Genomic DNA, 13,232 nt, shown 5'->3' on the forward strand with positions numbered 1-13,232 from the left:
AGTCGTTGGGCACGAGTTCTAACAAATATGGCCGTTGGGAACGATTCCTATATAAGGAATATAACCAATTATTCTTTGCAACATAAATCTACCCATTCTTCTTTGCAGTATCAATCTTTGAGGTGAAAATCAAATCTAAACATCTATACAGTGGAAAATCAATCAACAACTACCAACTCAGTCGAAGATATTCTTTGAAGATGCAAGCGAATCACTCAATCAATTGTTGTAATGGGAAAAGAGATATGAAAAATAGGAGATCAAGCTACTACGAACGCAACAACGTCTTCATCACCTACAAAATCAAATAATGTGATGGATGAAGTGTTAAGCAAACGAAAATCCACAAAAGAAACCAAAGATTCATCATCGGCTGCGACATAATACGAAGAAAAACTCAAGGCACAGAAACGAGGTCAAGAACAATTCCAACTGAGGGCAAGGTTAAAGGATGTTGAAGAAGATACAAAATGGATTAGAAACTTTTACCTTCTCAAGGATGATTTTTCAGAAGATCCTAAATATCATACTATATTTTGTATTCAAGTTGGTTGGGGTCCTTACATTAAATCGACGGGCAATATACCACGCTTTAATTATGAACCATCCCACATTTGTTCAAGGGTTAATCATGTGAGGAAATTATGCATCAAGTACAATGAGTTTCTCGATAGTTACAGAAGGGATAGATCCGCTGCACAAAATGCATATAAAGCCTGGAGAGGAGAACAGTTTTATCATATCGAAGCGGCATTGATTGTTGAATCTTACACCAAGAAAAATAATAACATGTAATGTATTCAGACCTATCGTGCACCATATTAAGAAACAAGGACAGAGCGATACACGCTTTTAATCGAATGATCTGTTGTAATTTCTTTTTAAAGCTATTAATGAACATTAGTTTAATGAAATGATAATAAAGTTATTAATTTGAATATGAAAATAGTTTCGTTACAACACATTCAAACCTTTTAAATTAATATAGACAACACTTTTAAAATTATATTAACAACAATACTAACTAGAAATTTAGGACAACACTTTTAATTTAAACCTAGACTAGAAATTAAAAAACTAAACTCAATAAAAGATAAAACAACTAGAGATGGATTACATCATCATCTTCTGAATCTTCAACGCTGATTATATTCATCCCCTTCAAGATCTCCTTTTGCTTGCGTCGATAATATTTTTTTTATTGGGAGCTAACCGACTAAGGTCCATAAACATTATAGCATTGTCTTGATCTAAATGCATTTGTTGTTGATGCATTTGATTAGTCTGTTGTTGAAGCTTTTGCAAATTGAGTTGTTCTTCCATTTGATAACTCGGTTGTTGAGTATACTCCCAAATTGTTTGGTATTGGGATTCTTGTTCCACTCTCATTTTTTCCTTCCTTGATCGTGTTTCCTTAAGATACTCCAAAATACTAGAACTTTGTTCATAGATCCTATCTTCTTCCATCTTAACTGAAGATGTTCCCTCATCACCTTCTCTAAATATACCTTGCTCACGATCCTTCTTCTGCCTGGCTAGCATTTTGGTTTTTTTTGTTCCTATAGGACGTGCATTATATTTGTAATTCCAACGAGTCTCTCCATTATCTTCGAGTGATACAAAGTTACGATGATTATTAAACAACTCACTGTTTTGGCTCACAGTGAATTCATAATTATATCCAGGGACCTTTGTTCTAAAAATTTCATAACATGCGATACTTGAATGGTTGTCCTGTCTGTTCCTGAAATTGCTCCCGACCCTCTTTTGTTTGAAAAATTATGTTTATTACTATTATCACCACTATATGGAAAAACTTAACAAATTAATAAAACTTACCAAATCTTCGTGGTTCGCGCCACTTTTGGTTTGCCGATATATAACGTTAAGAATGGACACGAATTCGTTGACATCCTTTTTTATATTTTTCATCTTGGTTTTTATGGCTCCCGATCTCTTCCATTTGGATTGTCGTTGCGTTCGACAAAAATTTGGTGAATACATATCCAAAACGTAGCGGTTTTTTGTCCGGAACCCACAATTTCATCCATACTCACATAAATAAAGGCAGCAGTAAGATCAATCTCTTCCTGTTGAACAAAATTATTAATCATTTTGAATGAAACTAAAATATAAAAACTTGAGTAATAGAAGATAAATGTAAAAATCAAAGAGGTATAGTAAGAAGAAGAGAAATGAGAAATCAATTGATGTAAGAAGAAGAAAAATAAGAAATCAATTGATTTGATGTGATTTGAGTAGAGAATTAGAGTGGTATTTGTAGAGGATTTTGAAAAAATGACCGTTAGGATCTGACGGTGGAGAAGATATCGGATGTGAGAGAGGTGTAAACGAAAAAAGGTCAAACAAATATTTTTCCTGAAACAGCTATTCAGTAGCCGTGTAAAAAGCTATGGCTACTCAATAGCCGTGTGATTTCCCTTCCCTACAAGGCGGATGAGATGTGACCTCCTAGTAGGGAAAGGGAAGGATATCCCTAGGGATATATTCTACACTATTCTATTACATGAAATTTGGGCTCATCACCTCGTATACTCTCCTTTTAGGCTTTCAAGATGCATATACTTTCATTTTGTCCGTGAGTTGGTCCGATCAAAACCGTTGCAGGTGATTTATGTCAATCTGGACTTTCATGTTTTCGGTGAGTTGGTCCAGTCTAAACCGTTGCAGGTGATTTATGTCTACTCCTAACTAGTAATACATTCCCCAAGGGAAAACATCTTGACCCACAAAATCTCCAGTATTCATTAAACTTCAGTAAACTCTTCATTTTCTGTTTCTTGGATGCAAATAATACTAGGTTCTTAATTATATAATTTACGGTTCGAAATTAGTGAAAATATCATTGAATTTAGGTTCCAAATACGCTCTAATTCTGCCTTTATTTTGTCAATTTTTGATGCACTCTTCAATTCATATTTGATAGACTCTTCAAGGGCACATGTCTCCGGAGGCTGGAGTGGTGAAATCTTGATTACGGGGGTTCAAAGTATTTGAGTAACCAAATAATATTAAAAAAACCAACTGCACTTACAAATGTAACTGATTTTTGTATCAAATACAGGAGTTGGTACAAGTTTGTGATGAGAGGACTGCAACTGCAACGGGAGCTCGGTTACCAGAAAGTAATAAATCTCGTAAACTAAACTTTACTGGAAGAACATTACAAGAAATACAGGAGGTGCAACATTTGCCCAGCATAAACACGACTCGACTAATTACGAAGTGTTTTGAATTCTCTTGACTCTCCAACTATCCAATGGTTTATGGGTGAACCCAAGCATTTGTAATATCTGATTATCGCCAAAATTGAAAGCTCTATCCATCTGTTTCAAGCATTTGTCCATTGGATAGGACGCATACTTCCCACATGGCTTGCAACCAACAAAGTGAGTAACAAGTGGCCATCGATCATCCCCTAGCCCTGGATGATATTTCTCAACCATTTCTTCATATCTATCGACGATGATATCCCAGAACCCATGCAAAAAGTAAGCACTTTCAAGGTAAACTTTGTCACCCCATTTCTCCCTTTGTGTAACTAGAAGATAAATCATTGCAGATTGATCATCCGCTTCAAAGTCCGGTCGATCTGTAAGTTCCTTAGTCAGGACTTTCCCGGCTTCAACTCTGGTCATTCCTTTTGGACCCATTGCCGCCCAAGCATCTAAGAGATCAAGTGTCCATTGACAATTTCTAAGCAAAAAACTTCCGGTGTTCAACCCAACCCAATGCTTCTCATTATAAACCTTCTCGTCCCAGCCATGAAGTACTAAATTATGATCCTTATATCTTTCCCATGGAATCTCAAATGTCATATCAGTAAACATTGCATCACTATCCATCCACCAGAGAAACTCAATCCCAGGCTGAGTCAGTAAAAGTTTCCTGATAAGTGGAAGCTTAGACCAAAAACCATCCATCTGTGCATCTAGAGTAGCAAAGTTGTAAAATATCTCAATCTTATGAAGCCGACAATAATCAATCTTGTTCTTAATAGACTTCAACTGGTAATGATCGCCAAATGGAGTCTCGCAAGGCTTTGGTGATGAACCGCTAACTAAAAGAACTCTAGGCTTATTCGGACCGATAAAATTTGGAACATCAGGGTTTTTCCTGAGCCATTTTGATCTTTTCTTATCCCAATCTGAAACCTTAGGACCCAAACTATATGTTTGGTTCAAGTTGACAACCTCGTCTTCTTCCTCGTCAACGTCTAGTTTTATCGACTCGAGTGTAGCAGAACCGTTGGAAGCAGAAGTACTAATGCTGGAACAATTAGTAGCAGGAGTGGCTCTTGCCGTGGTTACAGTATTTTGGAGCTCAACGAAATCAGGTTTTGGGCGACTTCCAAATTTTTCACTACCAATAGTTCCACAAAGAACGATAACAACCGTGAAGAGGCAGAGAAGAATGATCTTACCGTTAACAGCTCTGGCTAAATGAACGCCAAAGCATCGTTCCAGCATTTCTTTAAGCTTCTTCTTATTACGTTCTTCGTTTCATTTACCAGATTGATTTGTTAAGCAAAACTGTGCGCTCATCCGGATTTCAAGATGTAAATTTTATGGTAAAAATAATAACTTCATTGGGAAACTCGATTCAAGTGTTTAAAAATGCAAGTTTTCTGTTTGTTGTTCCTTCTTTCTACCTGTCAATTTGTTTGTTAATGTTAATTATATGAAGAAAGATTCCTGCATCGTGGTTGTGCACTCCTCCGGCAAACAAAATTCATATTCAACGTTGAAACGTGCTTCTGGAGTTGTTCCGGTAATTGCGGACGTTGTTTGCTTATTAAAAGATGAAATGAGAAGTTAATGAACCATGAAATGGAGATCGGTTAAGGGAGCCGATGGATCTGTATTCCTGACAGTAGAGTTTGGAGTTCCCTTCCCCAGCTTTACCTACACCAGGCACATCCTAAGGTCATATCTTTTAGATGCAGTTTAAATGCTAAAAAGAAAAAGACCCAGAGAAGTAAATGTGTACCCCCACAACGACAACCACTGCTAACCGAACCACCAGTCATAATCTGGATTCTGAACCCATCCTGATGTACTGTTTTGGAGGAGGGGGGATCAAGTCATTTACTGATGGGAATTTCGAGTGCCCAACTATGACAATTGACATAAATTTCTGCGGTTCATTCATTTTGAGTTCAAATTACAGTAAAACTGCACCATTTCGCTAAACATAGAAATGGATCGTTTTCCCAAGTAATTGCCTATAATTGAAACTTCTGATAACATAAGTAAATGAATACAATTTTATCAGCATTACTGAACACAACAAAAATAAGCATTGAACAACACTTTAATACAACAAAATGATAAGCAATAGACAATGCTTTGCTTCTGGTAACAAGATTATCATGAAGAAGGTATGACCCTGATAGCTTTGAATGGAGGATGAAGCAAACCCAGTTCATCTTTGACTTCCAATGGAGCATCTGTTTCGTTTCGAATCCTCTTCACTTTTCTACTCGACAGCGTTTGATGAGTAAACCCATACATCTGCAAAATCTGATTATCCCCAAAGTTAAATGCCCTGTCCATTTGAGTCAAGCATCTCTCAACTGAATAATCACCAAACTTTCCACAAGGCTTACAACCCACAAAATGAGTAACAAGAGGCCATCTATGGTCACCTAAACCAGGATGATACTTCTCCATATACTCTTCATAATTGTCAACCAAAATCCCCCAGTAACCATGCAGATAATAATGATTCTCGAGATAAACCTTGTCGCCCCATTTCTCTCTTTGCGTCGCCAAGATATAAATCATTGCAGACTGATCATCAGCTTCGAAAACAGGTCGATTCTTAAGTTCCCTAGTAAGAATCTTCCCAGCATCATCTCTAACCTTCCCTTTCGGTCCCATAGGTGCCCAAGCATCCAAAAGATCAAGTGTCCACTGACAATTTCTGAGCAGAAAACTACCAGTATTCAACCCAATCCAATTCTTCTCATCATACACCATTTCCTTCCAACCATGCATCACAAAATTATGCTCTCTATACCGTTCCCACGGGATCTCAAACGCCATATCAGTAAACATAGCATCACTATCCATCCACCATAAAAACTCAACTTCAGGATGAGACAACAACAATTTCCTAATCAATGGAAGTTTAGCCCAAAACCCAGCCATTTCAGCATCTAAAAGCGCAAAATTATAAAACACGTCAATACCATGTAACCGACAGTAATCGATCTTATTCTTAATGGATTTCAACAAGTAATGATCACCAACAGGATTCTCACAAGGTTTTGGAGACGATCCAGTAACTAATAAAACCCTAGGTTTATTAGGTAAAACATAATTAGGAAAACTAGGATTCTTTTCTAACCATCTACCCCTTTGTTCGTCCCAATCAGTAATTTTAGGTCCTAAACTATAAGGTTGATTTGGATCACGCTTCGGTCCATCATCTTCTTCATCAACAGCTAATTTCATCGGATCAAACGCCACATAACTATTAGTATTGGTATCGGTTGTTTCTGAGATTTCAGTTAGCACACGGTGAGGCTCGGCCCGCTTAAAGTAAAGATGATCACGAATCTCAAGAAAATCTTGCTCAGGTGTACCGAATTTACCAGCACCGATTGTACCACGAAGAACAAGAACGGTCATGAATAAACAGAGTACAGTAATCTTACCATGACGGATTCCTCTTTGTATCTGTCGGGCTTTGTTCGGTCCAAACCACCTTTCCAGCATCTTCGATTTCACTCTCTCTCGTTGCCTTTAGAAAATGAAATGAGATTGAGTTGAAGATTGGAGAAATTGTTATCGAGTCATATGAGAAGAAGAAGAAGAAGAAGAAGAAGAAGAAGAAGATGAGTTGCATATGGTAGGGTTTAGGAATTCCTGGAAATGCGGATCTGTTAATTTTGGGAGAAATTTGAAATGGAGTTGATGATTTTCCCTCTTTTGTTAAGATTGGGAGGAGAAGAAGAATATGAAGGGGGAAGGAACTGAGAGAGATGGTGAAGAGGGATTCCCGACAGAGATCAGTTTTTGTACAGAATTGGTGGGGACAGTGATTAAATGCTTTGGTTCGACGTAGTAGGACCCATGTTCTCGTGTGTATGTGGGCGGTGGTGCTCTTTTTTTTAGTAGCATAGCTCATAATATTTTTTAATTAAGCATTTGATTGGATTTGTCAAGGGAGTGCCTGATTAGCGCCACTCTTCATTTTTTTTACAAAATTTTAAGAAATTTGACCTACTATTTTCAATCATATGATGTCAAAGAGCGACAAACGAACACAGCCAAGACACTTGAAAACAAAATTAGGCCGGATTCTGTATCTGTAATCTTGTTACGCCGACAGATGCCATAGGAATGATAGAATTCTTTCGAGAAACATTAACGCGTAGAACAACTCTAGCATATTCGATAGACTGCTTGACTCGGCAGGTGCAGTGAACATACACACGGAAGGTAACAGGAAAATTGAGTAAATGTCATGTGATCGTATTTAATCCGAGTATCAGAAATTAAAATTTTGGAATTTTAGAATCGTGCGGCTTGATCCATGTATTAAGGGGCGTGATAGATGATTAGATCAGAACTAAGATTGAACATGCGCATTAAACGAAATTAAAAATAAATAAATAAAGTAAGTAAGAAAATTTTGTTGGTCAAAAAGATTTCCAGTGAAGGTAGTGGGTTTTGTCTGGAAATGAAATGGACGTAAAAAGACTGGAACAGCTCATGTTCGGTGAGGAAACTTCATAGTACTTCACATTGTTTATTGTTGTCGGTACAAATCTGCTTAACGAGTGTAATGCTGCTTCAGTCTTCAGATACTCCTTTCTCTTGCAGCGTCAAGGAGTGCGCAAAGATGAAGCTGATGTTAAGAGTGTTATGCTCAGACAACAAAGATGAAAGGTCAGTGCAAGACTTTCTTTCACGGTAGCCGTAAGACCCTTATTTCTCAACTTGTTATGCAAGGATTGAGGGAATGAAACTGGTGTTCTACATCTATGTCAAAACTACAGATTACAGACAACAGAAATAAAAAGGTTACAGGTGATAGAAATTTGTCAGTGTAAGAATTTCCGTTCGTTTGATCTTTTTCAGTTCAATATTGAATGTTTGATAATATTTGCATTTCTTCAGTCATAAAAAGTAAAACAGCTCAAACATGAAGATAAGTACTTATTACAAGTGAATTACAGACAGAATTAAGAGAAATTGTTGAGATATGCTGGTGGGTAAGTAGTATGCTTGAGAGTTGATCTAAACCTGAGTAAACTTAGTGGGCGAGTAGAACATCAAATATGATAAGGCTAAGTTTATGATCAGTGCAGTCAAGTTGCCTAAGAGAGGAGAAATACGATCAACACCGACCTCCTCAACTACTAGAATAAATCCAAGATCGCTACTTAATAACGTAAAAGGTTCCCATGTCTAATAAGTGCTAACATATCAAGGAAAATGATATGTTAAGATGCATTGTAGCCTAATCCAATGCACTGCCTAGAGGAGGCAATCCTAGACATTCTTTGCATAATAGATATATGATCAGGTAACAACAATAAAAATAAATGAAAAATGAGAACCATAAGAATCTGTCAGGCATATGGGAGGTATATATCTAAATTGCTCACGGTGAAAACATATGTTACTGTGAATCCGTAGAACAAAACAGAACAGCTCAAACATGAAGATTAGTACTCAATAGTGACAGGTGAAGTTTACAAGCAGAGTCAGACACAAAATTGTATTGAAAATTGATGTTTAATAATAGACTAGAAATTCATGTTAATCGAAACCTAAATTAGCTCATTAAATAGTATAAGGCTGCATTTAGGTTGGATCAGTGCAGCCAAGCTGCTAGGAGAGTTATGATCAACACCATGCATTCTTACCAGCTACTAAAAGAAAATCTGAGATCAGTAATTAAGAACATTTATTTTGGGAGAGAAGGAAAAAACTTCCAATATGAATGCTTCCAAATATCTAAATAAGTAAAAACATATCTAGGAAGAACTACTAGATTTCAAGAACCCATTGCAGCTTAGTCCTTTGTATTCCTACGACAGCATAACTACCCAGAGGAGGCAAGCTTTTTTATTAAAATTTAGTTGTTTGCAGAGTAGAATCATAAATACTGGCGACAGTAAGAGTAAATGAAAAATAGGAACTACAAAGCACCGTTTAGGCTGAGGCTATGAGAGGGGTGCATCGGAATTGCTAAAGCTATTTAAAAAAGTGTGTACTGTATATGTCTTGAACAGATTTCATTTTACACTATTTTTGTTGGCGAAGTCAATTCAGAGTGATTGTGCTTTATCCTTGTTAATGCTCAAATCCAATATACTCAAGGGAAGCCAAATGTAAATGCAGTTTCTTTACAAGTTAAAAATAGAAGCTAAGCAACTAAGATTGTTGATTGCTTGACTGTTTGACATTACTCTATTCTGTACTTTAAACCTATCAGTAGTTGAGGTTAAATATTCATCATATCATCAGTTCAGGCTTTGGGCCATCGACACCTACGGAAATATCTCTTTCTGTTCCCTAATCTTCTAATCCAACAAAATCATCTGAGATTTCACCACATAATTAATCAATTATATTAGTGGAGCCGAAACTACAAAAGCAAATAAATGTTTTAGGGACACAATCAGATAGAAGAACTTGAAAGTCATCGTAAACTAAGCATGAAAAATCGAAGGAAGCCTGTCTAAGGATAATCCATGGTGACATACGAACCCAGGGTATGGTGTTGAAGTATATTAGTTAAGTTAGTAACGCAATGTTGTGTCAAAGAAACTCAGCAGATTTGCATCTAACTCACAAGTGATATTATGGTGTTGAAGTATATTAGTTAAGTTAGTAACGCAATGTTGTGTCAAAGAAACTCAGCAGATTTCTATAAAATTCAACATTGCGTGGTGGTGTTAAAATTGCTCATTACACTACAATATTACAGTATGACAAACGCACAATGAGCTCTGTTTTCCTTTGGAAATTTCTATAAAATTCACTGACAAGTAACATAATATGAGTCTGAACCAATATGGTGAAACAAATGGCAATTATGCTAAGAACACATAGTATGTATTATCATTAACAACAACAAGCAGCTAGAGCAGGAACTTATGAAGCAGTCAAGAGGAGGATACCTTGACAGCTTTGAACGAGGGATGCAGCAACCCATACTCATCCTTGACCTCCAAAGGATTGTCGGTCTCATTTCGAATCCTCTTGACCTTCCTGCTACTTAATGACTGATGAGTAAACCCATACATCTGTAGTATTTGATTATCCCCAAAATTAAAAGCTCTATCCATCTGAGTCAAGCATCTCTCAACAGAATAATCCCCGAATTTCCCACAAGGCTTACAACCGACAAAGTGAGTGACAAGAGGCCAACGGTGATCACCTAAACCAGGATGGTACTTCTCAATATACTCTTCATAATTATCAACCAAAATTCCCCAATAACCATGCAAATAATAATGATTCTCAAGATAAACCTTATCTCCCCATTTCTCTTTTTGCGTTGCCAAAATATACACCATTGCAGATTGATCATCAGCTTCGAAAACAGGTCGATTTTTTAGTTCTCTAGTAAGTATTTTCCCAGCATCATCTCTAACCTTCCCTTTTGGTCCCATAGGTGCCCAAACATCTAAAATATCAAGTGTCCACTGACAATTTCTAAGCAAAAAGCTTCCAGTATTCAACCCAATCCAGTTCTTCTCATCATAAACCATTTCATTCCAACCATGCATCACAAAATTATGATCCTTATATCTCTCCCACGGAATCTCAAATGCCATATCAGTAAACATAGCATCACTATCCATCCACCACAAAAACTCAACCTCGGGATGTGACAACAACAATTTCCTAATCAACGGAAGTTTAGCCCAAAAACCAGCCATTTCAGCATCTAGAAGCGCAAAATTATAAAATACTTCAATAGCATGTAACCTACAATAATCAATCTTATTCTTAATCGATTTCAACAAGTAATGATCACCAACAGGATTCTCGCATGGTTTCGGCGATGAACCAGTAACTAATAACACCCTAGGTTTATTTTCCCTGATAAAATTAGGAAAACTAGGGTTCTCCTTTAACCAATCTGATCTTTGTTCATCCCAATCAGTTATTTTAGGTCCTAAACTATAAGGTTCATTTGGATCACGCTTTGGTCCATCATCTTCTTCATCAACAGATAATTTCATAGGATCAAATGCAACATAACTATTAGCATTAGCTGAGGTTGTTTCAGTCGATGTAGTTTGAGCTTCTTCGAGAACTCTATGAGGTTCTGCACGCTTACGCGAGTACAAATGATCACGAATTTCAATAAAATCTTGTTCTGGTGTACCGAATTTACCAGCACCCATTGTACCACGAAGAACAACAACAGTCATTACTAGACAAAGAATTGTAATCTTACCATGACGAAATGCTCTCTGAATTTGACGTACCCGTCGAGATCCTAAAAATCGTTCCAGCATCTTTGATTTCCTTTAATTCAATTTTGAAATTCCTTCATCAAACCTGAGAAATTCTTCAAAAACCCTAACCCTTTTTTTTTTAATTTTCTTTGTGTTCCAAAAATGATTTTGTATTGTTTTCCACTCTGCGGAAAGGAGAGAGTTCGATTTGTGTTTGGACAAAGATTTATTGCTTCATTTTTAAATGGACCCTACACTTCTGTTATAACGGTTGAACTGAGTTAGAGTGAACTTACTGATACACGTGGGATGTTAACGCTGGGATTGCGTGATTTTCGTAAAATTCCTGTGTCGTCATCGCCCCAATCACTACCGCCACCGAAGACTTAAGGACTTGGTCAACCCACTCCAATCCAACTTCTGTTCAAATTTCAGGAGTTAGAAGTAAAAATAATTTGCTTCACGACAAGTTATAATTTTTGGTTTTACAAATCATTTTGGAGTTGTGTTTTCAAACTAGCTTGTGGCATTTTTGCTTCCTGAGCCGAAAAGCGATTTTTGAAATATTATCCAAAAAACATGCTATAAACATTGAGCGTGTATGGGTATTCGTGAACCTTTACCAAAGATGTAGCTTTATATTTTACAAAACAGGCTAAGAGACGGAGTTCAAGGACCTTTAATTATTGTTGAGGCCTCTAAATGTAAGTTCAGTGAAAAATACGGATTGAACCCATATGGAATGTGAAATACTACTTCTAACTAGTATCAAGAATCAACCAATCAAATTCAATAGTTCTGAAATTTAAGGATTGTTCACTAAGATTATAAACTATGAAAGCAAAATAATAAAAATGTAACCAAGAATGTGAAAGCGTTAAGGTTCCGGGAATCCGTTGTAGGTAATTATTGCAGTCAATCACAAAGGGTCTCGAATTTACTCATGTAAAGTGGCAGGCCTACCTACTCATACATGGAAGATATTATTTTTAATAATCATTGACAAGAATCATCAAAAATGAATTGTTTGTTCTCACTTAAAAGTAAAAATTCTAAGCACCGGATATACATGGTATAAATAGTCAAAGGAAATTCATAATTCAATTATTGATATGGTTCAATGAGTACTTTTACTAATCTAATAAGGAACTATACATGGTATAGAAAGTAAAACATTGAGAAAGTAAACATTGATAGAGAACCAAAACCATTAGTTGTGAGCTCAAATTATGAAAACCCTTGTTTAGAACACAAGCAAATATATCCTACAAGTTCATCTTTTCACCTTATCATGGATTAGCTAGACATGGCTTTCTCAAAAGCCAATAAATCAATCCAAAAAAAAAACATAGCAAAAACCTAGCTAATCAAAACGGAATTGAAACAAAACTTCAAACCATTATTTTCTGTAGTGGCTCTGTAGCCGGCTGAATACGGCCTCTCTACTGAGTTTGTCTCGTCAAATATATAAAGTTGCTCCAGTGTTTCAAATAAGACCGAAAAAGTCATTGTCCAAAAGCCCAGTCCTAATATACCAGCGATAACCAAATTCATACCCTTTTCCAAGTCCGCTAGGAACACCTATTTCTTATCTCCTCCAGCAAACTTCATCGATTGCAACCAGCTCGACCAACTGAATATCCCCAAAGTTAGATACCGACAGCCTCTCATTGCATCAAACCAGCTAACACACGCATTTTGGCTTCTCTGTAACCTGACTTCCCAATTAAACCTACTCACAGTTAACAATAGATGTAACCCATTACGACAGTCACCATTC

At 36.7% G+C, this 13,232-nt stretch overlaps 3 protein-coding genes and 1 long non-coding RNA gene across 4 annotated transcripts; 1 reads left to right on the top strand and 3 right to left on the bottom strand.

The window, feature by feature from the left end:
• Positions 1-3,032: 3,032 nt before the first annotated feature.
• LOC113354391 (xyloglucan 6-xylosyltransferase 2-like) lies at positions 3,033-4,905 on the bottom strand. Its single transcript, XM_026597735.1, has one exon. The coding sequence runs from the start codon at positions 4,488-4,490 to the stop codon at positions 3,240-3,242; it is 1,251 nt and encodes a 416-aa protein (XP_026453520.1). The 5' UTR covers positions 4,491-4,905; the 3' UTR covers positions 3,033-3,239.
• Positions 4,906-5,209: 304 nt separating this feature from the next.
• On the bottom strand, positions 5,210-7,046 carry LOC113350248 (xyloglucan 6-xylosyltransferase 2-like). Its single transcript, XM_026594363.1, has one exon. It carries the CDS (start codon positions 6,741-6,743, stop codon positions 5,391-5,393), a length of 1,353 nt encoding a protein of 450 aa, XP_026450148.1. The 5' UTR covers positions 6,744-7,046; the 3' UTR covers positions 5,210-5,390.
• A 633-nt stretch (positions 7,047-7,679) lies between these two features.
• On the top strand, positions 7,680-8,061 carry LOC113354392. The gene is made up of 2 exons (XR_003361854.1): positions 7,680-7,749; positions 7,828-8,061. It is a non-coding gene; the product is annotated as an uncharacterized LOC113354392 (long non-coding RNA).
• Positions 8,062-9,890: 1,829 nt separating this feature from the next.
• LOC113350250 (xyloglucan 6-xylosyltransferase 2-like) lies at positions 9,891-11,656 on the bottom strand. The gene has a single exon (XM_026594364.1). The coding sequence runs from the start codon at positions 11,510-11,512 to the stop codon at positions 10,148-10,150; it is 1,365 nt and encodes a 454-aa protein (XP_026450149.1). The 5' UTR covers positions 11,513-11,656; the 3' UTR covers positions 9,891-10,147.
• Between the last annotated feature and the right edge of the window lie 1,576 nt (positions 11,657-13,232).

The sequence above is a fragment of the Papaver somniferum genome, chromosome 2 (genome assembly GCF_003573695.1).
Source record: "Papaver somniferum cultivar HN1 chromosome 2, ASM357369v1, whole genome shotgun sequence".
NCBI lineage: Eukaryota > Viridiplantae > Streptophyta > Magnoliopsida > Ranunculales > Papaveraceae > Papaver > Papaver somniferum.

What these genes read in the sequence shown, in the direction of transcription:
- LOC113350250 (XM_026594364.1), bottom strand. Translation starts at nt 11,512, where the DNA reads ATGCTGGAACGATTTTTAGGATCTCGACGGGTACGTCAAATTCAGAGA.
- LOC113354391 (XM_026597735.1), bottom strand. Translation starts at nt 4,490, where the DNA reads ATGCTGGAACGATGCTTTGGCGTTCATTTAGCCAGAGCTGTTAACGGT.
- LOC113350248 (XM_026594363.1), bottom strand. Translation starts at nt 6,743, where the DNA reads ATGCTGGAAAGGTGGTTTGGACCGAACAAAGCCCGACAGATACAAAGA.